The sequence below is a fragment of the Lepidothrix coronata genome, unplaced genomic scaffold (assembly GCF_001604755.1).
Source record: "Lepidothrix coronata isolate B3197 unplaced genomic scaffold, Lepidothrix_coronata-1.0 Scaffold24, whole genome shotgun sequence".
Classification (NCBI taxonomy): Eukaryota; Metazoa; Chordata; class Aves; order Passeriformes; family Pipridae; genus Lepidothrix; species Lepidothrix coronata.
In genome coordinates, this window is record NW_016690204.1 from 2,087,486 (window position 1) to 2,113,836 (window position 26,351).

A 26,351-nucleotide genomic window follows, 5' to 3' on the forward strand; every position below is an offset into this window, starting at 1 on the left:
GCAGAGCCTCGTGGTCACAGCTCCTGTTCCTCTGTCTGTCTGTCATCACCACTGCCAGCACAGAAGCTGTCAAGCTGTTCTTATTTGGAGCACCAACATGAAAACTGCCCTGGGTTATGTCTGTAGGGGCAAAGCTGGGACACTGAGAGCCTTGAAGAAGTTTGTTATGGAGCTGCTGACAGGATCAGTTGGCATCAGTTGTGGGTAAGAGCTGAGAGGTCACAGAAAGACGTGTTGGTTGGCCTTGGGATATTGTTTTCTGTGGGTATTTCTGCCCACCAGCAAGAGCAGTGCTTCTGTGTGTCTCTTGGAGAACCCCAGGGATGCTCCTGCCCCTTCCCTGGTGGGCCAGAGTCGTGTAAGCACCTTCTGGGTGACTCCACCACCTCCCTGGGCAGCCTATTCCAATATCTAATCACCTTTCTGGTAAGAAATTTCTCCTAATGGCCAACCTAAACCTCCCCTGGCACAGCTTAAGACTGTGTCCTCCTGCTCTTTCTCTGGTTACCTGGGATAAGAGGCCAACCCCCACCTAGCTATCCCCTCCTGGCACAATATAGACAGTAATAGAACAAAAGATAATTTGAAGAAGTAGTCAATAAAACATTTCCAATATTGGTATTCCCGCTTCTTCCTATAAAAAGATACATGACCGTTTTAACTGACTTTAATTCTAAAGAACTTGAAGAGTTCTGAGTCAAGGATGAGGCAGAGCAGCACTCAGCTTGAGTGTTGGTGTGAGCAAAGCCATGTCCTGCCCCACTGCTCATGGCAGAGGGAAACCTGGGAGAGAAATGGAGGCCTGAAGGTAGCAACCTGAGAGAATATACATTGAACATTGTAGCAGGGTGAGGAATTTTGTGTTTTGTGTTTATGGCCTGTGTGTGACAGTGGGAAACACACCCATGAGGATCTTGGATGCTGTTAGTTGACCTTCCTGCAGCTATTTTTTCATCTCCTTCTGAAAATCAGTATTTCACAGCCTTGACTGAGCCAGCTAAATTTTGCTCCTTATCCAAACTGGCCGAAGAGGTGTCTTCAGGACTCCACAGAAGCAATTCCAGCCAGAGAAGTGTCTCAGGTCTCACACTTTTTACGGTTTGTACACAAACCCATGGTGTGCCTTCCAGATTCCGGATACTCCAGTCTGCAGGAGGAGTTAGGGATTTATTTTCCACTCTCATACACGCTTGTTTTGTTTGATTTTTGCCGCACAAACGCCGGGCTCCTGCACTTGGAGAGATCCTTCTTCTCCCATGCGGAGCATGTGGAAGGCAGATGCACTGACTCCAACAGGACCGAGATATTGCGGGGCTGGAGCGTGTCCAGGGAAGGGAAGGGAGCTGGGGAAGGGGCTGGAGCAGCAGGAGGGGCTGAGGGAGCTGGGGGGGCTCAGCCTGGAGAAAAGGAGGCTCAGGGGGGACCTTCTGGCTCTGCAACCCCCTGACAGGAGGGGGGAGCTGGGGGGGGTCGGGCTCTGCTCCCAGGGAACGAGGGACAGGATGAGAGAGAACAGCCTCCAGCTGTGCCAGGGGAGGTGTAGTTTGGCCATCAGGAGGAATTCCTTCCCAGAAAGGGTGATCAGATATCGGAATGTGCTGCCCAGGGAGCTGGTGGAGGCAGCGTCTCCGGAGGCGTTGAAGGAAAGACTGGACACGGCACTTGGTGCCACGGTCTGCTTGACATGTTGGTGACGGGCCGTCGGTTGGAATCGGTGATGTCAGAAGGCAGGGAGGTCTTTTCCACCTGAACGATTCCGGCATTCCGTGACTCCGGGGCCGACCCGCCGCGCTTTCGCTTCCCGCGGGGTTTGGCCCCGCCGCGCCGCCGTAGCCGCGTTGCCCCGGAGCCGCGTTGGCCGCGGGTCCCGGCCCGGCGATGTCGTTCCGCGACCTCCGCAGTGAGAGCGGCCGAGGGGCCGGGATGGGCAGGACCGGGCACCCCCGCCACGGCCCCAGCGGGCCCCGCGGCTCCTCCGGGCCGCACACGGAGCTGCCGGCGGGCGGGAGGGTCGGGGTGCCCCGGGGAGGGGGGGCTGAGCCTTCTCTGGGAGGGTCCCCGCTGAGGGGGGGAAGCACAGCCCTGCACTGGGGGGGCCCCCTAGCCCGTCCTTTAAAGTGTGTTTGTAAAGACAAGCAGTTCAGCATCGTTTCAGCCCGGTGAATCTCGTTAAAAACTCACCTTTTTTCACTCAGCCGTGTTTTCTGTTGAAATTATATTATTTAATTATTCACGTTTATTTTTTGAGCAGTGCTTTTCACGGGGCAGATCTCACGGGAACCGAGCAGCACGCTGTGGGAGATGGAGCTCCTGGCAAAGCCCCAGTCTGATATTTAGAAGGAATCCCTTGCTTGTTTTTCAGATTTTACCGAGATGATGAGGGCGCTGGGGTATCCCCGACTCATATCCATGGAGAATTTCCACACCCCAAACTTCATGCTTGTGTCAGAAGTGCTCCTGTGGCTGGTGAAAAGGTTGGTGATGAGGCCAACAGATGCTGGGGCTGATGCTGGGATGTGGAGGGTGGCCTTGGAGCTGATGGTTTGGTGTGAAATATAATGACATTTAGTCATTCTTTGAGCTCTGCTCTTCTAAATAGCAGGTAGAAGTGTGGTAGTTAGCAGGTTTTTAGTTTAATTGTAGCGCCTGGAGTAGAAGATCCAATGACTCAGTGCTGGTTTCACCCAGAAAGTGGGAGCACTGATTCAAAAGTGTCTCTCTCCTGTATTCTTCAGACTCCATCACCACCCTGCCCATGTACCCAAACAGGGTAATCTGTAGTGAGAACTTCCCAAGATACAGCCAGTTCTTGCCTTTTTGCTACAACTGTTGGTTGAGACTGGTATTGTCCCACATCCACAACATGTTTAAAAGAAATAAAATGATTCCATCCTAATCTACTACTGTCCACTTGTAGTTTTACACCCACTTAACCCATTAACAGACTTCAGCTAAATACTTCTGAATCTTGACATGTTAATCAAATTATACATTATTTTCTCTCCCCCGCTATTTTTTTTAAAGCTCCTCAAAAGGTAGAATATTGCAATTGAAAACACAACAGTGACACAACCCTTTGCCTGATTGCTGTTTTTTGGCCTGGATTCGTCCTACTCATTAGTATCCATTAAGTTTAATTAGCAAGCTGTTTGAAATTTGCTGAATACTCTTGTAACAAAATAGGGAAATATTTAGAACCATTCAAAATTACTCGCATTAAGTTACCTAAATAGCCTTTAAAATGCTGATGTTACCCTGAGGGTCCAAATTCTGAATTTGCTTTTATTCCTCCCTTGTTCCTTTAGGCTGGCGACTTCTAGAAGTTTCTGCATTTCACTCGTGGTCTTTTTAAGGCATTTTACAGTCTTTCAGTTTGCTTTTCTGCGAGTTTTGTTTGCGAAAGTAACGTGTTTGAAATGATGTCTGAGTATGAACCTGGGTAGTGTGTCAGGTTTTACAGATTTTGTGTCAGGTTTTACAGATTTTGCAGTTTGTACACACGCCCCCCGTGTGCATCCCTGGGTCCCCATTCTGCAGCAGGAACTAAACATTTGTTTGCCAGTCTTGTCCATGCTTGTTTTGTTTGATTTTTGCCTCACAAATGGACCAGTCTCATTGATATTGCACGTGTATTTCTTGTCAGAATCTATACCCCCTTCTTTCTGTAGGTATGAACCTCAGACTGATATTCCTGCTGATGTGGAGACAGAACAAGACCGGGTTTTCTTCATCAAGGCCGTAGCTCAGTTCATGGTGAGTCTGCTCAGGAACAGCCTGAAATCCTAAAAATATGAATATCTGAAGTCCTGGTTCCATGTCAGCTTTAGTGCTTTCCCTCTTAACCCCTTACACTTTCCCTGCAAAGCTAGAAAAATATCCTTATCCCTTGCTATTTATAAAAAGGTAGCAGAAGAACAGGAAATGTTTTGAAGCCATTTAAAGTGTTTTAGAAGAGATACCATCCTATTTTTTGCCAACTTTGGGTGCCTGATTCTTTTTTGTGCTTGAATAGTCATAACCTCTGGTACCTTCATTGTGATATAGAATCATGTATTGGTATATGTCCTATGAGCCTTCTCAGGGATCAAAGCACATGTTTTTCTCAGCTCAAACCTTTTATGCATGAATTATGCTTGAATTGGGCCATCAAATTTTTTAGTCTCAGGGAGTAAAATAACATTGTTCTTCATCTAATTCATGTTATTTTGGTGCAGCGTGAGCCTTTGCTGTTATCATCCACTTAGATAACATTCTTAATTATATAAAAAGAACTTACTGGGGTTGCAGGTGAAGCAATGGAAGTCTTTATGCTAATACCTGAGATTCATTATAATACTTAGATTTTTTTAAAATACAGTAAGATTACATTGTAACCATATTTTCCTTCTCATTTGTGAAGTGTGTGCACCATAAATGCTCTTAATTCTTAATTTTGTTATATTCAGAGCATGGTACTTTCCTGTATATATCAGAATGCACTTTTTGAGGCCTGGAGCACCATCAGATCTATTTTGTTTGGAATTATAGGAAAATTCAAGTCAAGGACATTTAACAAGGGACAAGTATGGACTCAGAAATAATGTCATGCATGCATTTGCCTTTTAATAGCTGATTTAATGCAAGAAATCCCAAGGGTTTTGAAGAATTACATATTATGGTTCAGAAAATGAAACTAATGGAAATTTCTTTAATCATGCTGCACTTAGTCTCAGTTAATTTTACAAGTTAATGGGGGGGTTATTGTAGGTTTTCAGCATTTTCAGGTTGAGAAAAGCTTTTAATCATTTCTTTCATAATTCACTGCCCATGGAATTCAGAGTTATCTTCCCCAGGAGTTAATGGCTTTATGCATCTGGAGGCAGATGTGAGATTTGACGGAGACAGATTTGTCTGAGAAGAGAATACCAGGGTAGATTCATCATCGTGAAGTACAGCTGGGGCTTTGCTCTCCTTTGCTGAACAAGACCCAAAGAGGTGTTAATTTTCCACACAAATTAGGTATTGCTCTGTGTTCACGGTGGGAACTTACCCAATGTCTCCTTTCCAGAGCCAAAAGTTCCTGAAGTGTCTGCAGGGTTGTCCTAGGTGGGTTTTTAATCATTTCCCCAGCATTAGTTAGTGGGGCTCAGTACTTGGCTCCTGCTCAAGCCCCCTGGGATCCAAATTTGAAGTAGAGTGCAACAAAAAGCCACTGATGAGTTTATCCCATGGAGATACATCCGTGAAAACGTACTTAGCAAACCAAGGTACCAAATTTCTTTTGGAAGAGTCAGGCATCACAGTCAGAATTTGGCTCTCTGATAATAATAAACAGCTTGTAAAGGTAAGAGAAATTCTGGCTGTTGATGCCATTCTTGCTCTGTGTTTATATTTTCTATTGCATTTTAATAATCTGATCATCAGAACAAGTAGAGGTGAATTTTCATTATTCTTTCAAACTAGAGTTGTTATAAAAAAGGTGAGTGTTTCGAGCTTTCCAAATATGAAGTTACCTTCTTGACTAAGCAGTGCCACTGTGCCAGTCTGAAAAATATACATACTTGGCCATGTATTTTTTTCTCTTTTTATTTTTTAAGTAGTGTTTGAGTGAAAAACCATTTTTTTCCCTCTTACTAGACATCGATTTTTCTGTCTTGGGAGAGCTGAATTTCGAGTGGAGCTGAAATCAGAATTTCTGCCTTTAACAACGTCCTTCATGATTTAGGGCATCAGTTATGTTTGCACGGGGGATGTGTAGTAGAGTATGTCAATTTAATGGCACATTTCTCTTAAAATTTAATACCTGTTGTTTCTACCATGAGTTTTTTAGATTTCTCCTGCTGAAAGGGAAGGCAGTTGAACACACCTGGCTTTCCACTTTGTATGTTGGCTCATTTGAGGTCATTCTGATCAAAAATTTCAATTAGGTATCTTTGTCCTGTGAGTCTTATATTCCCCCAGCTGGGGGTGTACAACATCAGTAGCCTGTTCTGGAAGTTTGGACTTCAGTTTTCAGGAATCTCAGAATCACAGAAGATCTTGAGTTGGAACCTTGAGCTCTGGCAGCCTTGGGGCCGTGACCCCTGCCCTGGGGAGCCTGTCCAGTGCCCAACTACCCTCTGTTTTTATCTCTGGCACAGCTCCAGCCGTTCCCTCAGGTCCTTTGAAAAGCTGGAGCTAAATCCATGGTTTGAGATGTGGCCCTTTCTCTCTTTATTTTCACAGGAATTCTTTCCTGCAGCCCATTATTCAGTGAAGCTCAGTGCAGAACCTTGTGAGGTGAAGCTCATGGGCAAAACTTGTGCCAAATATTGTAATATTTGAGTCTCTCACCCCCAGGTTGAAGGTTCTGGTCTGTCAGAGCCCAAGGGGAGTGTGAATTACTTCCAGAAACACTGTAATACCAAAGCTGTATAATCTAACCCATGATTAGATTCATTCTGCCACTGAGTGGGATATTCCACAGGATAAACATTTTACCAGAACTTTAATCTTAAAAACACGCCGAAAAGAAGATGGTAAGTCATTTTTTGCTTAATGTGTCATTTTTAAGCTTAATTTTTGTATTTGTAACTGGTGATCAGCTTTTTGTTTGCTTCCTTTTTTAATTATGCCACCAGGAAGGCTCCCTGAAATTTGTGTTGGCTCCTTGTGACCATTTATAATATAAATTAGTCAGGAATTTCAAGAGCAACATTTGTGTCCTTTCTGTGACAGATGCTCTTTTTTCCCCTTTATTATTTTGAAATATAAAAAAATAAGATTGTAACTTTTAATGTTTTTTTTCCATACTGGTCTATCTGTACTTTTCAGAGATGGAAGACAAGGGGATAAAATTACCCATATCATAGCAGGGAAAAATTTGAGAGAAGCAATACAATATTTTGAAGGTGCTGCTGGAAGAGAAGACAGTTAAATTAGGATAATTGATCTTATTCTTGCAACTCATCAGGGGTGAGATTTGCCTCTCTACAGCATCATCACAAGACCTGGGCAGCACTTACTTTCCACTTACACTCAATTTGAGTTTAAGTGGTGCACAGGTTTTTCGCTTCTCTTAGTGCAGGGAAGAAATAATGGCTGGTTTGAGGTTTTTTCTGCAGCTGTTCTGACGTGCAGGAAGGGCACAGGTTTCAGAAAAATTCTCTTCTGGAAATATCAGGCCCGTGACGAGGCAGACTGGTGTGTCCAAACAGGGGGGGTTGTTTCTGCACCTCCGGGGGCGATGACCCCGCAGAGAGCTTTGGGGTGAAGAGGTAAACGAGGGGTTTGTTCCTGCCAATGATGAATTCGCTCTCTCCTCCCCAAAGGCTACCAAAGCTCACCTCAAGCTCAACACCAAGAAGCTGTACCAGGCCGATGGGTACGCGGTGAAGGAGCTGCTGAAGGTCACCTCTGTGCTCTACGGGGCCATGCACACCCAGGGGGGGCAGCGGGCAGACCTCAGGGAGGAGGACTCTGCCAAGTTCAAGTTGGATCTGGGCTCAAAGGTAAGGAAACCTGTACTTACTCCTGTTCTGGGCAGGGAAAAACAAACCCATTTTCTAGCTGAAACTTCAGCGGGGCATGTTCTGGAAGGTGTGGTTCGAGCTCAGTTTCAGTAGTTGAGGTTTTGGGATTTTATGATTTGAATTCTCAACCAGAAGCATAATACAATGCAACAGTGGCACAGAATTTATCCTGTTTGGTTTCCACTGCTGTTGAAATCATAGAAATGTTGGAGTAGGCCGGAATAAAGAGTATTTTCTCCCTACTAACCTTGTTGCAGCAAGAGGAGCTTGCAAAATACTGGCTGCAAATTAGTTTTGAGCCCATTTGCATTGAAGGAAAGGGAAATCTTCATGTTACCCTAACAGACATCAATGCTGTTCAAGCCCTCAAAATAAATGCCATTTATAGATATTTAAGAAACAGCCTCTCTAGATATTAAAAACAACCCAACACTTTGTTAAATAAGAGGAATTCTTGTGACTGTTTTCTGTTAGCTTTGGCACCTCTTTTATAGTCTAATGTATTTAGGTTTTGATTTTTTTGTAGCTGTACTATGTCATGCTTGCCTGTTAGGAAGGAATTCTTTGCTCAGAGGGTGGGGAGGCCCTGGCACAGGTTGCCCAGAGAAGCTGTGGCTGCCCCTGGATCCCTGGAAGTGTCCAAGGCCAGGTTGGACGGGGCTTGGAGCAACCTGGGCCAGTGGAAGGTGTCCCTGCCCATGGCAGGGGGTGGAACGAGATGAACGTTAAGGTCCCTTCCACACAAACTGTTCCATGATTCCGTGATCCTGTGATTCTTGAGAAGATGTCAGACCCTCAGCTGATTCTTCCTCTGTGTAAGTCTGACGTGTCTCTCTGGAAAAATAAACCACTTGTAGATGATCAGTATTCATTACTTATGCTACATGCTGGTCACAGACCTTTTGGTATATAAACTTTTTACTTTTGCATATGAAAAAGGTGATGTTTCCTTTGTCCTGGGCAGCACATGAACCAACAATTGCCTGAGTCACAGTTGTAAGGAGAGTTGTTGGGGTTTTTTTGTTGGCCTGAAGTGGCTGATGTTTCGCCCCAAAACCTGTATCTGACTGGTGCCTCATCTAGATTATTTTAAAGCCAAGAGACTGGTTCACTCAGATTCCACTGCACAACTTCTTCAATACTGTGGAAGTTTTTTGACTTTGGTAAGTGTTGTGGATTTTCTTTGTGATACTGGGAATTCTCTTGCTTTTTTTGACCTTGATAAATGTTGTGGATTTTCTTTGTGATACTGGGAATTCTCTTCTATCCAGTGCTGTTGTTGTGTTCCCAGGTTGCTGACCTGAAGGCAGCTAGACAGCTTGCTTCTGAAATCACCTCCAAAGGAGCAGTTCTGTATGACTTACTTGGCAAAGAAATGGAGCTAAGGGTGAGTACACACTGGAGAGTGTGGAAAAACTTGTGTTCACTGACTGCTGCAAAGGAAAAGGTTAAAAAAATATCAGTGATCCTTAATGGCTGCATCTGCCATGAATATTGGGTGAGTTTGAAGGAATGGGTCTGACAGTTTGCATTTCCTTCCCACTTGTATTCGTGCCTGGATTGCAGAAAGCCTGAGAGAAGGGTTTGGCATTTTCTCTTTAGCAGGAAACTGAAATACTCTCTGTTGAACTGTTTGGAAATACTAACTTCATGTGCACATTGTAGTGGTGGGGAGGGATATATTCATAAAGATAAATGATTAATGCCCTTAGTTTTCCAAGGGTAAGACTCATTATTCCTGGGTCAGTAGCTGAAGGTCTGTAGGGTGGATGTTCTTCAGCTTAGCTGGGAGATCACAAGCTGGTGCATGAAGTCAGGGAAGTGTCCTGAAACACTGCCAATAAATCTTGCAGTTATTTTCTTCAGTGCACTTATCTGCAGTGCTGGGGGTTATTCATTTTCTGAAAATGGACATTTAAAAAAGAGAAACCCTGCCCGTTGTTGGAAATGGTCAGATCTGCAGTATCTGAGCTGCAGGAAGTGCACCCTTTAGAGCTGTGAACTGTGAGCCTCCACTATTAATGCTCCCAGATCCTTGTCTAACGGAGTACAAGTGTTTCAAAGGGTGGGGAATAACACTGGGAAGATTATCCATGGAACGCTGCCTTTTCTGCTGGATCTGTACATGATAATGCCACTGTGTGAAGGACATTAATATTTCAACAGACAGAAGTGATAAGCCAGTTTAATTCAGTGTACACAATTTTCACAAAACTGTTAATCAGTTACTTCTCATCTTGTATTCTTTACTTAATTCTTTAATTTTCACACAAATGCTACATGATGTGTTAGTATTTGCTATGGAGCATTGAACTTTTTTGTTCTGGGTACAGTGTCCTTATAACTCCACTCAAAAGTCAAATATAGGTCAGCATAAGGCATCATTTTTAAAAAAATACTCCAGCATTGGTTTGGAATTGGGCATTGTTTAGCCACTTTAAATCACAGCTTTTAGGAAGCTGCCTTTAGAACTGGGCCCTGGCAAAGGGACAGGCACAAGAGCAGCGTGCTGAAAGGATGGGATGAAAAATCAGGAGATGAGGGAAGTCCTGAAGTGCCGCCACTTTTCACTGGGTGCATTAATGAATCTTCAAAGGTGCCATTTCTAAAAGGATGGTGTTTCTTAGACAGAGCAGTGAGCACGTGTTTCTTGTGGCACAATGGCTGAGTGCACAGGACAGGAACAACTAATCCTGTGCAGGTATTCTGCAGAAAGGTTTGACAGACAGGACTAGTCCTTAAGAAGTCCTGTCCTGGGAAAGATGACCTTTGCTTCTGTGTCATTAGCTCTGAGTGTATCTCCTGAAGGCAAAAGGTGACACAGCGTGGTGAGAACCTCCAGAGAGCAGCAGAAGAGGCTTTCATGCTCTGTTTCTTGTGATTTGTGGCTGGTTCCAACCTTCTTCAGTGATTTGTTAAACCTGAAGGGCCCACTTTGGGCTGGTGTGTTAAGTTATCAAGTTTGGTATATAAGCATGTGACAAATTTGGGACTTGAGCCTGGAAAGAAGCCAACAGTTTTCAAGTAAAAATCCCTGATGCTGCACTAACCAGTTTTTCAATGGAATTTTTCCAGTTTTCCTTCTTTAATTATAAGCCCCCAACTCTGCCTTTCACTTGAAGGGTGAAATTTGCTCCTCACAGGAGAGGCTTGGAGCCCATTGCTGCTGTTTTCTTCCACCACTGTGGGGCCTGGGCTTCTTGTCACAGAGCCAGTGCTGAGGGCAGTGAGGAATTGCCCTTCCACATCTCCTACACCTTCCCTGCATCCTTCATAGGGTTGCTGAGGTGCTCAGAAGATCTCAGGGATGGCATCTTCTACCTGCCCTTCCCACCTGCTTCCAGGTGGGCAGTAGGAGAACTGCAGTTAATTCTGGCTTCGTGTAGGGAATTAGAGCTCTGTTGGCAATATCAAATTAATTGCCATTAATATAAGGTTACTTTTATTCTTTTTTTAATGTGCAGATTATTGATTTCCACTGGTTATTTTCTTTTGGCACTGCATGGCTAATTAATGCTCACAGTAAATGGCACTGGCAGAGGGTTTGTACTGTTAAAGGGGTTTAGAACAGTATGGTTTATTTTTTCATTCCATTTTATCTCCTGGTACCTGTTGCATGGACTAAAATGCATCAACAGCTGTGATAGCATTTAAATGAATTTGAAAACATGGGAGGTTTGTGTTCCCCAAACCTCTTTTTTCTTTCTTTTTCCAATCCATTCATTTCCAGATATTTAAATGAAGGCTCTTCCTACCTAGGCTTGCACAGGCTGGTGATGTATGTTGTTTCTATCCTAAGTGAAGATGGCTTCATTTTCCAGGAACTGTGAAGGAAATGCCAGCATTTGGCACTAATGGGTTGTCTAGGTCTGTTTTTGTAGTCTGAACAGCTTTTGGGGAAGGATCATTGGGGATAAGTGAAGTAAAACTCATTATTTCCTTTAGAAATGTTGACTCTAATTTGTGCAACAACCTTTACCTTCCCTGTTGGAGTCTTTTTGTACATAATTTGTGTAGGAACTGTGTAGAAAGGGTTTATACATTAAATAAATTTCATTGCTTCAAGTCATGAAACACTTTTTTAAAATAAATTACTTTCTGAATGAAAACAGATTTCAGCTAGAGAAGAGTTTAAGGGAATGGTTCTTTCAGATGTATTGGAGATAGATAGTGCTGTAAATGTATGTGCATATTTTTGGGGAAGAGTTTAAGTCTGGTTTTGTTTTCTTGGAAATGTGGTTCTCTGCCTTTCTGATGCCTTTGCAAATACATTATTCCCTGACTGAATAGATAGTTCTTCTGTATGTGCAAACTGCTTCCAAAGTTAATTTATAGTGTAAAAAAAGGACATTTAATTAAGGACAGAGGAAGAAACAAATCCTACAGGTTTTTTTCTGAATTCAGACTATGATGTTAAATTTTTTGGGAAAACAAAAAACAAATCAAACCCCCAAATTATAGTCTTCTCATCAGATGAAAATCACAATATAATTACTGAATTCCATGGGAGCTGTGTGTTTCCAGCCCAGCTGTGAATGAGCACAGTGTAGGTTATTGATGTCTTGTGGCAGTGCAGTGGAGGAAACACAGAATTGTTATTTTAAAATGCATTTAAACCTTACATTTGGAAGGTAATTTTCAGTTTCCAGTCTTGCTGGTCCAGGTCTTGGAGCACAGAAGTTGCAGGTAGGATTGGTAGGGTGTAGTGGAGCTGATGGATGAGTTTTGGTACCACACTGTGAGATCCCTACATGAAAAGCAAATTCCATGTACAGAGAAATATGTCTTGGTCTTCACTGTTTCCTTTCCTGCCAGGGGCACTTTGTCTGCATTGCATTGCTGTGTAACCTTAATTTTCAGAATATTTCCCTGGAAGAGTAACTAGGCATGTTGAGTTCTGGTTTTTTGTAATATGTTTTCTGCTTTTTTGGGGGGGATGGGGAAGGTGGAGGTTGATTTGGATTTGAGGTGGAGATGGAAAATTTTGTTTGGGTTTCTTTCTCTGTCTTCCTACACTGTACTAAATGAATGAAGAAAATGAAGTTGAAAATAGTCTGTGATTAAGGCTGCCAAGCCCAAAATCGAGGAAAGCAGCAAGAGAATTAATGTCAGTACTTGGGCCAAATGCAGCACTGCTTCCCTATGGATTCACTTTGGGTTTTGGGACCTCCACAGCTGAGTGCTGCCATCCTGGACGTGGACAAAGATGTTGAAAAAGCCAGTGGTCCTCTGTATCCTAAAAAAATGGCAAAGTGGGGGAAATGGCCAGATTAACCTCTGGGGGGAAGGAGGGGTGATGAGGTGATCCCAATAATTCCTTAGCTCCAAAAAAAACCAGTAATGAGCCTTTTCAGGGTGCTCCTGAGTTATCCTACATTGGACATCCAAAAGGAAAAATTCCTGGCTATTTCTAACCCTGGCCTGACTCCAAGTGCTTCCCACCCTGCATCTGCCAGAGGTCCTGTGGCCACATTAGCAGGAGCCTGTCAGGAAGCTGCTCTGCTTAGACTTGCTGAATTATTGGACAATAAGGAAGATAATGAAGCAAAAAAATTCCAGAAGAAAACTGCCTTCGTGCTGGTGGCAGGCAGAAAGATTTCTGACCTCGAGGTTGTTTGCATTTTACTTAATTAGCTCTAAGCCCCATAAAACTGAAGAAAAGTGAAAATAATCTTTTTTTTTTTTTAGGGTGTGTAGCTTGTGCTGAGGACGAGCAATGCATAGGGTTTGTTTTCTAATGCTCCTCTTGGCCCTTTTTCCGCCTGTGACCTTGAACAAAGTGCTTATTCTCTGCATCCACTCATGTAAATAAAGTAATTTCTGAGTTTTGTAGATTAAAGCTTTTAACAGCCAGATAAAGCGTTTCCCGGTCTCTGGAGGGTGAATTTTGAAGGAAGAACAGGGCACTGCTCCCAGTGTTATTTTTATGGATGCCACAGCTTGTTCCAAAACTGATGCAAGTCACCGGGACTCGCGTTACTGACCCCAGCCGTGAAATGCTGGAATTAAACTCTTCGGAGAGCCAGAGGCACTCAGATCCAACTGCAGAGCCCAGACAGGGTTAGTTACAGCACAGAGAGCTGTCACTGAGGACGTTTAACTTGGATCTCTTTATTCCCAGCTTTTTGATTAAAGAGAGCCCTTCCTCCCTGCCCTCCCCTCCCGCTGCGGTTTGACGCCCACTCCGGGGAGAGGGAGATGTGATTTGGGAGGTGGCTGCGCCGTTCCCGGCTCCTGGGAGCTGAGCTGCGAAAGAATTATATTATTTGGAATGTTGGGAGCGTTTTTCCGTCTGCCAAATGTTGCTTCTGGGTACCAGACACTGCCTGGGGGAGGCTGATAAACTAATTTCTCTCATTTCCCGGGCTCTGGTTATGAAACTGCCACGAGTAGGATTTCTAGTGGAAATGTATATCTTGAAATTGCCAGAACTCTGGAGAATCACCTGGTTTACTTCAGAGTTTTTGAACTGTCCTGCTTCTGACCCAAACCTAACCTATCAGTATGAGGAGTAGGGCTTGTTGGAAAGTGGGAAGCCAAAATTAACCCTTGCAGCTCTAATATAAAATTGGATTAATACTGTGCTATAGATTGCTTTGTCCATAACCGTGGTTGTGTGCTACATGGGTGTATTTTGTGTGAACTTCCCAGGAGTATTCAGCTTGAAGACATGGCATCAGCTGTAAACTGATGGGTGGAACATTTCTCCTGCTGGTTTGGGGACCAGTTGTGTCAATGCAGTGGTAGCTGGAAGATCTGAATTCTTATAGCTCAGTTCTAGACTAGTTTTAAAAAGCCATTCTAGTTTGGCAAGGAAGAAAATCCCATCTGAACCGTCTTTTATATGTCACAGCATTTGTCGAAACCTGTGTGAGCCTGCAAGAAGTTCCACTTAATTAAGCTAAATCAGGAACACTGTCTTCTGAATATCTGGTGAGGTTTTGGTTGTTCATTATTGCTATTCATGAGACACAGAGGATAGCCATGTCAAAATTTTAATTCCAGAAGAGGAAAATGTGCTGACTTAAACATAAGGACAATGATTTTAGGTATTTTTAGGTCTTTAAAATGCCTTTTTTCCTGCCCAAAGTGATCCGCCCGATATTTCTGTTGCTGCAAACAGAACCTGGTCTAGTGGAAGGTGTGGGTTGGAGTGAGATGGGCTTTAAGTTCCCTTCCAACCCAAACCACTCTGTGATCCCAGGATTCCATGAAAACAACAGCCACTCCCCTGGTTGAGCTTTCCTGGGAATGGAAACCCAAGTTGTATGGCAGTGCTTGCTGTAGGAAAAGTTTACCCTTTGCCTTTGGGGGACAGTTCTTGCTGCCACCTTTGCTGCAGCTTTCCATGATGTCTTTATGTGTCCTTGAGGTCTGAAAGATGCTCCTGAAAAATGCACTCCTTTTTGTTGGTTTTTTTTTTCCTCTAAGAAAATCCTAACCCTTCCTGAAGTTTTTTTATATAAGGTAAGGAAATTCCATTTCTAATGTTGTTGCAGAAGAATGTGGATAAGAAGGAGAAGCTGAAAAGATTTTTGTCTGACTGGGTGTTTTGTTCTCTTGGTGACGACTCCTCCTTTTTCCTTTAAAAGACAACCAGCAATCTCCCACTGCCCGTGCTGCCCAAGGCCATTTCTATCTGTTTTTATTAGGAATTCCACTCACAGGCTTCACTTCTGCTCTTCTAGAAGAGAGGTCTTCATTGTCATCTTCCCATACTCTGGAGGAGACACCCCAGACCTGGTTAAGGACCCATGAAGTGACACCTGGTAATGCTGAGGACTAATCCAAACTTTACCACTGCAGCGTGTCATCAATCCTTACACTAAGTAAATTGCAGGTGAGGATTTTGGGGGTGTAGGAAGGTCACAGGAAGCACATGCTGGAGTTTGTGAGCTGAGGGTGAATCAGTGGTATCAGCTCTTGACCCAGAAGAGACCTGGTGGAGTGTGTGGGGAGGGACCAGAGCAGTGTAACTTGGTGCCTGCCACAACACTAAAGTTCCTTTTCCTGCCTCAGCAGAACCACATGTGCAGGTGACTTCTGATCTGTCTGGGCAGGCTTTCTGGTTCTTTTGGTTCACAGGAAAATGATGTTTTCCCGTCATTTCTCTCAGATCTCCTTGTGATGTGGTTTTTACATGTTGGGATAGCCGGGGCTTTGGGCACTGTGATTGAGACCCTGCATTGCTGAGTAGGGAGATGTCTCCATGGATTCCCTTTGAGGACTGCTGAGATGAGCATGAAAACAAGCAGCATAGCCTGGAAGCAGCAAAATTCTCAATTATCGGTACCTTTAATCTCTTGAGGGGGAAAACAGGGTTTTTTGGGAAGGGTCAGATTCCTTCAGAAGCTCTGGATTGTTTTTAATGTCCCTCACGAGACTTCCTGTTCCTATATAATGATGCCTAATTATCCATTCCCTGTATTGGCCAAATATGATCCCAGTGTGTGTTAGTGAACTCCCTGAACAACAAACTCTTCAAAAGGAGAGCTTTATGGCCTGCCTGGACAGCTGGAGTTGCCAAACCTGTTTGCAGGGAGCAGGGGCTGTAATGCTGTCTGGATTGAGGCTGAAGGGAACAGTGGCAGTGTCACTTCTGCATTCATCAGGCTTAGAATTCCTGAAAAACAAAGAAGAATTTTACCTGTGGTCAAAAACCCATAGAAAGAATCACAGACTGGTCTGGGTTGGAAGGGACCTTAAAGCCCATCCCATTCCACCCCCTGCCATGGGCAGGGACACCTTCCACTAGCCCAGGTTGCTCCAAACCCCATCCAACCCAGCACTGAACACTTCCAGGGATGGGGCACAAATTCTCTGTGGTGCAAGACCAGTGTGTTAGAAAAAAGCTTTCATTTCTGGTCTTCACCACAAAAAAGGTGTTTAGAAACCTCTGCCAGACTTCGAGCACATCAGTACATACGTTTATCGCACCACATTTGTCATCAGCCACTTGTGTGCTGGTCATGCCTAATTACCTGCCTTGGTTCCTTCCTGCAGGTTGGAATTCCATCCATTTATGCACACATGAAGCAAGCAGGAAGGGGGTTTATAAATTTTTGGTCCGTAACAATGGAAAACCATCACCAGTTGAAAATACCTCAGTGGGCGTATTTGCAGAACGGGTTTTGCAGTAGTGGCTCTTCGTTGTTAACTGAGTACCAGGCTCCTGGGGGAAAATTCCCTGCAGGGGAAGTGGTGGGTGCATTTGCAGAGGTGGAAGCATCCTCCTGCCCGTGACATTCCTGTGCAGCCCATCCAGTTCCACCCCTGCCATGGGCAGGGACACCTTCCACTAGCCCAGGTTGCTCCAAGCCCTGTCCAACCTGGCCTTGGACACTTCCAGGGATGGGGCAGCCACAGCTCTCTTGTAGCTTTGGATGCAGGCCAGGATACACACACTAAAAGGAGTTATACTTCCAGTAAAGGATAGGTATTCCCTAAGGATCCTGGAGGGGCAGAGAGGTCCTCGTGTTTCCACATTCAGAAAACTTAAGGCTGCAGTGGAATGGTTCTTTAGTGCCAGGAAAGGCAATCCTGCTTCCCTGCATTTTCAGTTGGAGCCAGCTGGATGTCTGGCACTGAAGCTGCAGGAGGGTTTGATAAGGTCACTAGCTCTGTATTTGTGTCCTCCAGGATGGTTGTTTGCTGGGTGAGATTGAATTCCTGGTTAGATGAACCAGTGGCTTCGTTACCTGTTGGCAGCTGGAAGCTGTGCTGCAACACCCACCCGGGTGTGGTGGCAGGAATGGTGACTTGTGGTCCTGTGCTGGGCTGGGGCTGCAGCAAACCCCAGGACCTCAGCTCCTGGCCTCTGCCTCACATCTGGCTGCTCATCTGATATCTCAAGACACAACCTTGGGTTCCTGCTCCCCAAATCTGTGGCCTTGTCCCTCACTGGTGTGTGAGCCCAGGGTTCATCACTCGGTGGGGACACAGCAAAAGAGATGAGGGAATGCTTTATACAGATGGAGTTTTGAAGGCCTTAAGATCAGTGTTATTTCCTGAAATGGCTGCAGTTCCGTTTTGCTTGAAGGAAATTTCACTTTTGATGCCCAGACTGGTGCAATCTGTGCAGAACTGGCTTCCGTGTGAACTCCCCATGTCCCGTGGGAATGTCCTGGCAGGCCAGGCTCTGGGCTGCTGTGTTGAGCAGTCAGCTAACTTTTGATTAGAAATCTTGCTTTGTAATCAAATTCTCATTTACGAAGAAAACAAAGGTTTTGAGTCTAAACCAATCAATAATTTGTATATAGTTCCAGGTGGCTTTGTCCAAAGTAAGATTCAAAACTTGAGGAATTAGTCTCAGCCTTTCCATGCAGCACCAAATAGTACAACCAGGGAGGATAACCAACACCACCAATGGTGTCTTTTGTGTGCTTTCATGTATTGTCTTTAATTAGTTCATCACAAATAATATTACACATGCTTCCCTGATTTTTAGTCAGTATTTATCAGATAAAGCTGTAGCCAGGGAGCTCCTGGACACTTGGAACAGAAGCTCTGGGAAGTGATAAACAATCCCCTTGTTCATGAATACCTCTCTGGTTTCATGGAGGTTTGCTTTCTGCAGTTGGAATTACCAGGTTTAGTCCATCACTGTTCTCGCCTTAATAATTTTTTCTGTATTTTTGATCTCTCCTGAGAACTCTTATTTTTAACAGTCAATTTAAAGGAAACCTCTGGAGTATCATAATGTGTATTCTGATGAGTACACCTAATTACAAAGAGTACATTAGATGAACGAGGCTGTATTTTTAATTTGCACACTTTTTTTTTTTTGAACACAAGGAATTGTGAGTACAGCCAGTGGTGATGAAATACCCAGTGTTCGGATAAATTCAGAAAATTGGGTTTGCCTTCAGGTAAAGCCTATTTGTATCAACAGATTTAAGCAAGAACAGATGTGCCTTTGTGTAAAGCCAGGCTTTTAAAAATCCCAGTTGTCATTTTTCTGTGTATTTATATTGGGTAGGAGATACCACTGAGGATGAGTTGGGCTGAAAGAAGAATATATTTTATTTGCTCATGCAGGAAGTCAGAGATAGTCACAGTGGTTGTGTTAAATTCATTTTATTTAATTTGCTGATGGCCTTACAGTGTTTAAACTGACCAGCTTTGCTATTTGAGAATAAGTGCTTTTCCCAACATCCTCCTGATCTTTGTGGGATGTTTATCCAGGCTTGTTAATGTGAGTTACCTTCCTTTTAATCCTCTTCTGTATGGCCAGTTGCAGGGTCCTTCTTTTGAAAAGAGATATTAAAACTAAAAGTTTTCTCTTTGAGAGTGTTCATGGGATAACAAGAAATAGCCCAGTGAGGGGTACCCAGGGAAGCAGTGACAAACATCCACAAAAAAATCTGTTCACAGCTTTGATAGTCTCAAAATAGATTTATTTTTTCCATTATATTTTCATTATATATTAATATTTTTTCTGTTATGTTGAATATCTTTTCCACTTAAACTTACTCCTCCGAAGAGTCAAAGTCAGGTTAATGCTACTGTTTGTACCAGTGAAGTGGAAAATGTGCATTTGAAGGCAGAGTTTTAGGGGCAAGCTGGGTGTCCAGAGGATTCTCCTCTCTGTCTCTTGGGGTGTGAGGGGGTTAATTGCCCTGACCTTGTGATTTTCCAGTTTAACCCCGATTCCACAGTCTGAAAATACAAATTCCAGCCTTTCCCCTGTTCTGGGATGCCCTAACAGGTTTTTTCAAGCAGTTGTGACTGTAGAACTGAACCCTGTTGTAGGAAATGATGTGGATTTTTGCACAAAGGCTGTGGTGTCTGTACAGGAAACGTCACAGGAAGCTGAGGGAAGGCAGAAGATTAAACTTGCACAAATTATTCCAACTTTAAAGGGCAGATCCTCAGAATTTTCTGTAAAACCATCAGTCCCCTGCCCTGACCCCCCAGTGCAGGGCCCTGTGTGTGTTCGGGGTTGTTTCACTGAGGGGAAATGGGTGAGGGAATTGTTTATAACTAAAAACTACAATCCTCACTGTTTCTTTTATCTCTTTTGCAAGCGGGAAGGAAAATAATTCCCTTCTCCTGCTCTTTGGTTTGAGGTGTGTTGGCTCAGTGGCAGGGATCTCAGTGTTGCTGTCAGAACCAAGTGCAGTTGGCAGGGCAGTGTCTGCTCCAGGCTGGTCCTGGCAAAGGCCTCACAAATAAAGAGGGATTTTGCTGAGCTTTTGAGGTGCTTGATGTTCCCAAAATAGCTCCTCAGCTACATTATTCTTGCCCATCTTCCTCCAAAAAGCATCTACCTGTGGAATTATTCAGGACTTTGTATCTTATTTGTATCTTGTTTTCATCCAAATTGACCTTCTGCTTAGGAGTTTGCATTTCTCTGTGGACAGAGGGATGTTCACAAGCACTTCAGGCAGTGTGAGCTGTCACTGCCACCCACAGATGTAACTCCTGTCACTCTCTCCAGCATAATATTTCTACTTCTTGTGCCAGGGAAAAAAGCCTTTGTGCAGCATGTGGTTGGATTGCTCAGAGACTTGGTCCAGCAGAGGAATATGCTCAGCACAAAAAGCTGTTTTGTTTTGGTTTGGTTTGGTTTTTTGGCTGGATGAGCTCCCAGGTTGGGTTCACCCTGCAGTTCCTTGGACTTGACTTGGTGGGGAGGGAGCAGGCTCTGCCCCTGTGCAATCTGGAGTGTCTGGCATGGTTTTAGCAAAGTTGTTGTATGTACTTCCAGAATTCATTACGGAGTGTGATAAACACAGTCTTGTTTCTATAAGTTTTTGAACAGGAGTTTATTACATGGTAAAAGCAAGCAGCCAGCTGGGTGACAGAAATGGGGACAAACTTCCCAAATCTGCACCCCTACTACAGTGTACATTTGGCATTTATCTTAGCTACTTCATGCATATTAATTATATCATATACATTCTACAGGTTTTTGCTAAGCATTTAATATATGGATTTTTTACAGCTAAAGCTAAATGGTTATCTCTACAACGGTCATAATTCCTGCATTCTTGGACGAACAGGCGCCTAAAGATTTAAAGTTCTACCATATTTTATTCTTAGGATAGTAGGGAGGTTTCAGGGCCCCTTGACCTTGTAAGGGTCTGTTTTATTTCTTTATGGGGGTGTAAGTAAGTTTTACAATCCGTTTGTTTTATTTGGATGTAATCACCCATTTGTTTCACGAATCCCAGTTATTTATTTATCACATGGAGTAAGCTGGGTTTGCCTGTTGTAATGTGTATAAAGCATTTTTAGGTTCTTAGTCGGGTGTTTTCTAGAGAGGTGCTTTTTCCATATTTATCCACATGTTACTGAATGTTTTTCCAACGTGAGATGGTTTTAAGGACATTGGGCTGCAAAATTCTCTCCTCCTCCCAGTACCAAGCAAGTAAAGCAGTTGTTTTTATACAATGACCAGGTCAGTGTTTAAGACATCAAACAAGTGCACCCCTAAGCACATGTGTCCTCAAAACTCCTGAGAGTGGAAAAGGCTTTTTCCATCCTTTGGGATCTAAGGAAGGATCCCTGAGGTTCTTTGAGGAGTTTGAACCACTTGTTTGTCAGAACCAGAGAAGCCCAAACATCTGCAGAGTACGATTTTCACAGGGGCATAGGAGGCACATGGAATATCCTGAGTTGGAAGGGACCCCCAAGGATCTCGAGTCCAACTCCTGGTCCTGCACAGGGCACCCCAGCAATCCCACCATGTGCCTGAGAGCGTTGTCCAAACACTCCTTGAGCTCTGGCAGCCTTGGGGCTGACTGTCCCAGCTGCCTGCAGAGTTTGGTGGCTTCATAATCCTCCTGGCTCCACAGTTTTTGGGACAGTGTGCTCATCTACCTCCACTGCTGTTTTCGTGGTTGTAAAGGTGAAGGAATCTTTGTGCCCCCTTGCATACCTTGCTCCACATGGAAAACCAGGGCAGTTGCCAAAAATCTGCATTCAGGAACATTTGCAGTCAGAAGGTAGCACTTAACCTTGTTTTGAAAAGATGCCTCACTTAACTGACTTCTTCTCATCTGTTCTTTAAATCATCTCAGCTTTGGTGAATAAACACTAAATCCTACCCCATTTATTATGCAGATGATCCCATCGTTGTTGCTTGATCACCCTCAGTTCTGCATACTACTGCTTTGTGCAGCGTGGAAACACATTGGTGTATTTTTATTTCATAGGAAGCAAGAACAGAATCTATTGCCAGACCTTTGGAGATAAATGAGGCTGAGAAGGTGATGAAAATTGCCATTGACAGTGTTCTGGTAAGCAAAATTATATTTATTTCATTGAAAAATTATAATTTCTCTGCTGCAAGAAGGACGTAGCTCTTTTTGTCAACAGTGAATGAGCTGAGGCACAGTGATGGCTATGAGCTGGCAGAAATCACACCTGCAGCAGAAAGGGTGAACAAATCTAGCAGCAGCACCTAGAAGATGTTAGGATCCTCCTTGCTGCACTGTCACACTATGTGACTGCTGGTTCAATGTGCAGAAACATTTCTTCATCAAATAGCTGCACTTGGCCTCTCTCTTGGGAGAAAACACATTTTAGTCATATTCTCTGCCTCTCTTAGGAGCTTTGCCCCAAAAGCTGGACAGAAGGGATAAAAATGGCCTAAATCAGCACAGAAATCTGCATCCCCCCACCTTGTCTAAGCTGTGTAAACTCTGCCGAGTCAGGGAGTGACCTTGGTGACCCAAAATGTGCTGGTACCTCTGGAGTTGGGAAGCTGGGCTCTGGGAGCAGGATAGCTGAGCTAAAGGGTAAGAAGAGTAATCAGCACTAATCAGTAGCACTGTGCTGATCAGTGCCCTGCCAGGGCATTGTTGTGGCTCTCATTTTGGAGGAACTTCTGTCTGTCCCAGTCATGGCAGCTCTGTCCTTGCTCCAGTGCTTGGGTTCCTGAATTTCCAAACTTTGCTGCACTGTGTGAGGAGGGGGGTTAATCAAATCCTAGTGATTACTATCAGTTAGTTAACTGCAGACTGTATCCAGTCCAGGTGTGGACTTACAAGGAGTGGAGTTGCAGCTTTAAACAGCCAGTGCCCAATCAGTAGATATTCCAGGTGATCTTATGTTTCTGCTCCTGCTCACAGTCTCTCTGAATATTAAAGGTTGTTAACATGCACTTGGCATTCTAGCAGTAGCACTGATGAACTAAAAGCTGCATAGTAAACTGATTGGCTTCCAACAACATGTACCTCAGCTAATTAATTCTGGCCCAGTTAATTAAGTGACCTATTTGAGCTGAGCAGCACCAGCAGTTGCTACTGGAATTTCTGCAAGTCTGAAGTTCTCTCTCTCTTCCTCAAAAGGTGCTTGTGGTTTCCTGAGCATGAGCACACTGACTGTACTCAGCTCATCCTCATGGGCTGGAATATTCCCACTTCCCCCTCCTGTAGCACCTGTGTTAATGTTCAGGATGCCTCCCATAGTTTGAAAAAACATATAAAACAAGATTTAGAAAAGGATGGAGATATTCAGATAGAGTAAGTTCTTTACAAAAGCGACCTTTACCTTGAAAAGGAAAAGAAAATTATGGAAACCAAAAATTCCCTGAAATAATACCAAGAATAAATGCATTTCTCATCTGTGTTTATGCAGATAGAATCGTGGAATCATTAAGGTTGGAAAAGACCTTAGTGATTCCATTAAGACAGATTTCAAAAAGATCTTAATGATTCCAAAAGATAGGCTTCTACCTATCTTTTACTGCTTTTTCAGTGAGAAGGAAAATTGAAGCTGTGGGGTTTTTTTTTTCATTTTCTTCTTTAAAAATGTCTGAAAAAAATAAGGTATTTTAAATTTAGAAGTGTCCAGCTAGTTCACTATCCTGGTCACAAAGAACTTTTTAATTTCCATTGCCTACTTGAATAAACACAGATGAAATTATACAGAATGATGTTCAGCATCTGAAAGATAATTCTAATTATTCCAGGGCCAGCCATGGTTCACCATCCTTCTCTTTTAGGAACAAGTCCAAAAGACTAAAGACATGTTGAATAATGTGGCTTTGGATGAAAGCAATTTGGAAGCCAAGATTGAAAAACGAAAATTGGAACTGGAAAGAAGCCAGAAGAGGCTACAGACTCTACAAAGTGTTCGGTAAAGATTATGAGCTGATTATCTGTTGCATAAATGAGTTTTAACATAAAGAGTGGAACTAGTGCAAACAGTCCCTCTGTTCCCAGAGGCTTCTACCACCAGTTAAACCACCAGTTTAACCACCAGTTAAAAAATTCATTTTGCATCCCTTGTTGGGATCAGTTTCTGATCCTAACAGTGGAATACCCTGACATAAAATCTGTAGAATTATAGAATCCCAGACTGGTTTGGGCTGGAAAGGACTTTAAAGTTCATCTCATTCCACCCCCTGCCATGGGCAGGGACACCTTCCACCAGCCCAGGTTGCTCCAAGCCCCGTCCAACCTGGCCTTGGACACTTCCAGGGATCCAGGGGCAGCCACAGCTTCTCTGGGCAACCTGTGCCAGGGCCTCACCACCCTCACAGAGAAGAGTTTCTTCCATATATCCAACCTAAATTTCCCCTCTTTCAGTTTGAACCTATTTCTCCTTGTCCTATCACTACAGCTCCTGAGGAAGAATCCCTTTCTGGCTTCCTCGTAGGCCCCTTCAGATACTGGAGGTATCAAGGTATTCAGGTTTAAAGTTTGGGTTGATTTCTTGCCCTTAATTAGGCTGCAGGTTTATACAAGCTACAGTCTGACCTAATATAAGAATACAAGGGGAAATACTAAAAAAATCAGCGGTGGAAGGAATGACATTGTTTCACACACACCTTTGGATCAGTGTTGGAGGAGGTGTATTGGGTAGGTGTGAAGCATCAAGCAGCAGCAGTGGTTTTGAGGGTGCAGTATTTAGCTGTGTGGTATTAAGGACATCATCACTTCATCACACAAGTCTAATTATGCCTGTAATGACACAGGACACTTTTGTGGCAAGGAAGTGCCCAGCAAAGTATGTGATTTACCAGCCACACTACACACTGATTTTTTGGAGTTGTGGAACAACAGCATAATTAACTTAAATTCACCTGCTAAAGGGGCCAAAATGCTGCCTTTGTGCCTGTGTGACAGGTCATGGTAGTGGGTGCACAGTAACCTTCCTTTTGCTTTATGTAGTTTCTGCATGATGGTTTAGTGAGCTTTTGGTCTCTGAAGCAGTGTAAAACCTTACAAACAAAAGGGCCTTTGAGGCTGGTTTAGCAGACATGGAAGGGAAGCTGCAAAACCAAAAGTGCATTTCAGAATTCTGCATATGCAGGGCAATATTTATAGAATCAGAGAATCACAGAACTTGGGTGGTTCCAGCCCAGCCCAACCCCCCAGGTTTGGGTTGGAAGGAACCTTAAAGCCCTTCTCATTCCACCCCCTGCCAGGGGCAGGAACACCTTCCACTTGACCTTGTCTGTCCAGCCTGGCCTTGGACACTTCCAGGGATGGGGCAGCTACAGCTTCTCCAGGCAGATTTCACTGAGCAGCTTGTGCTTGTTCTCCCCAGTCCTGCTTTTATGGATGAGTACGAGAAGATTGAGGAGCAGCTGCAGAAACAATACAGTAGTTACCTCGAAAAATTCCGTAATCTGACCTACATGGAGCAACTCCTGGATGATCATCGACGGGCAGAGCAAGAGATGTTTGAGGTAAGACAGCTCAGAAACGGTCAGCAGGACTGTAGAGCCCCAAGTGCTTGTCCTTAGAACAGAAAATGTTTCAGTGCCCCTTCACAAAAACAACATCACTGTTTGTAGATCCAGCTCTGAGTGATGGCAGGTGCTGGACAGCCCAGTGGGTGTTACAGCTCTTGGCCAAACATGACAGCACAGCTTTATTTTCTGAGTTAGTGAAGTTAGACCAGTGTAATTACGGCCCTTGTCAGTCTCTGACCCACTGAGTTGTTTTCAGTTGATGTTTTTTTGTACATGAAGAAGGTTCTCAGCATTTCTAGTCTTTGCTTACCCTATGTTAATCAGTGCATGTGCATACGTACAGTGCATGTGCTAAGAGATATTGGGTGCTTATTTTTACTGTCTGCCAACAACTTATATAGGGGTTTCTCATCACAAGGCTCTTCCATTTCCTCACAGTAGCAAAGGAAACAGCAAAGAGCATCAGTGAGGAGATCATATGTGCTGAGATCTTCCCCCATGGAATTCAGTTTTGTTTGGCAGAAATTCTGTTTTCTGTCAGCTTGCTGAGTTGCATCAGTTCAGCGGGATTCTCCACCTGGGTAATCTGCATCTGTGTCTTGTCTTGCTCCAGACTTCTCTTTGGGTGTTTACTGGACTGCAACGCTTTCAGCCAGTCTTTGCTTCAGCTTCCTGTAGCTTCATGTTTTGTTGTCTGGCTTTTCATCCTTCTCACAGTCATTACCCAGTGTTTACCCAGTGTATGTTCTGTTCTTCGTTGAAAACCTGTTTCAGTGAACAATCTCCTCTTGGACCTCAATGCTGGTGGGTGTGGTGGTTGTGCTACACCTGGAGTTACAGAATCACAGAATCCTTTAGTTTGGAAAAGACTCCGAGATCATTGAGTCCAACCTGTGCCCCATCCCCAGCTTGTCAAGCAGAGCAGAGCACTGAGTGCCACATCCAGTCCTTCCTTATAAACACCTCCAGGGATGGAGGCTCCACCACCTCCCTGGGTAGCACATTCCAATACTTAACAACAACCCTTTCCATGAAGAAATTCTTCCTGATGTCCAACCTGAACCTCCCCTGGCACAGCTTGAGGCTGTTTCCTCTTGTCCTGTCCCTTGTTCCCTGGGAGCAGAGCCCGACCCCCCCTGGCTCCCCCCTCCTGTCAGGGGGTTGCAGAGCCAGAAGGTCCCCCCTGAGCCTCCTTTTCTCCAGGCTGAGCC

General features: G+C 44.0%; 1 protein-coding gene across 2 annotated transcripts in view; it reads left to right on the forward strand.

Moving 5' to 3' along the window:
• The first annotated feature begins 1,837 nt into the window (after positions 1 to 1,837).
• Positions 1,838 to 26,351, forward strand: part of CLUAP1 (clusterin associated protein 1) — a 61,505-nt gene continuing 36,991 nt past the window's right edge. For both annotated transcript variants that reach the window (XM_017808932.1, XM_017808933.1), the window contains exons 1-8: positions 1,838 to 1,900; positions 2,363 to 2,474; positions 3,669 to 3,753; positions 7,290 to 7,469; positions 8,782 to 8,877; positions 21,650 to 21,733; positions 23,443 to 23,576; positions 24,993 to 25,134. In XM_017808932.1, the coding sequence (XP_017664421.1) occupies positions 1,879 to 1,900; positions 2,363 to 2,474; positions 3,669 to 3,753; positions 7,290 to 7,469; positions 8,782 to 8,877; positions 21,650 to 21,733; positions 23,443 to 23,576; positions 24,993 to 25,134 (855 nt within the window). In that variant the 5' untranslated portion in view covers positions 1,838 to 1,878. The remainder of the gene's footprint in view (positions 1,901 to 2,362; positions 2,475 to 3,668; positions 3,754 to 7,289; positions 7,470 to 8,781; positions 8,878 to 21,649; positions 21,734 to 23,442; positions 23,577 to 24,992; positions 25,135 to 26,351) is intronic.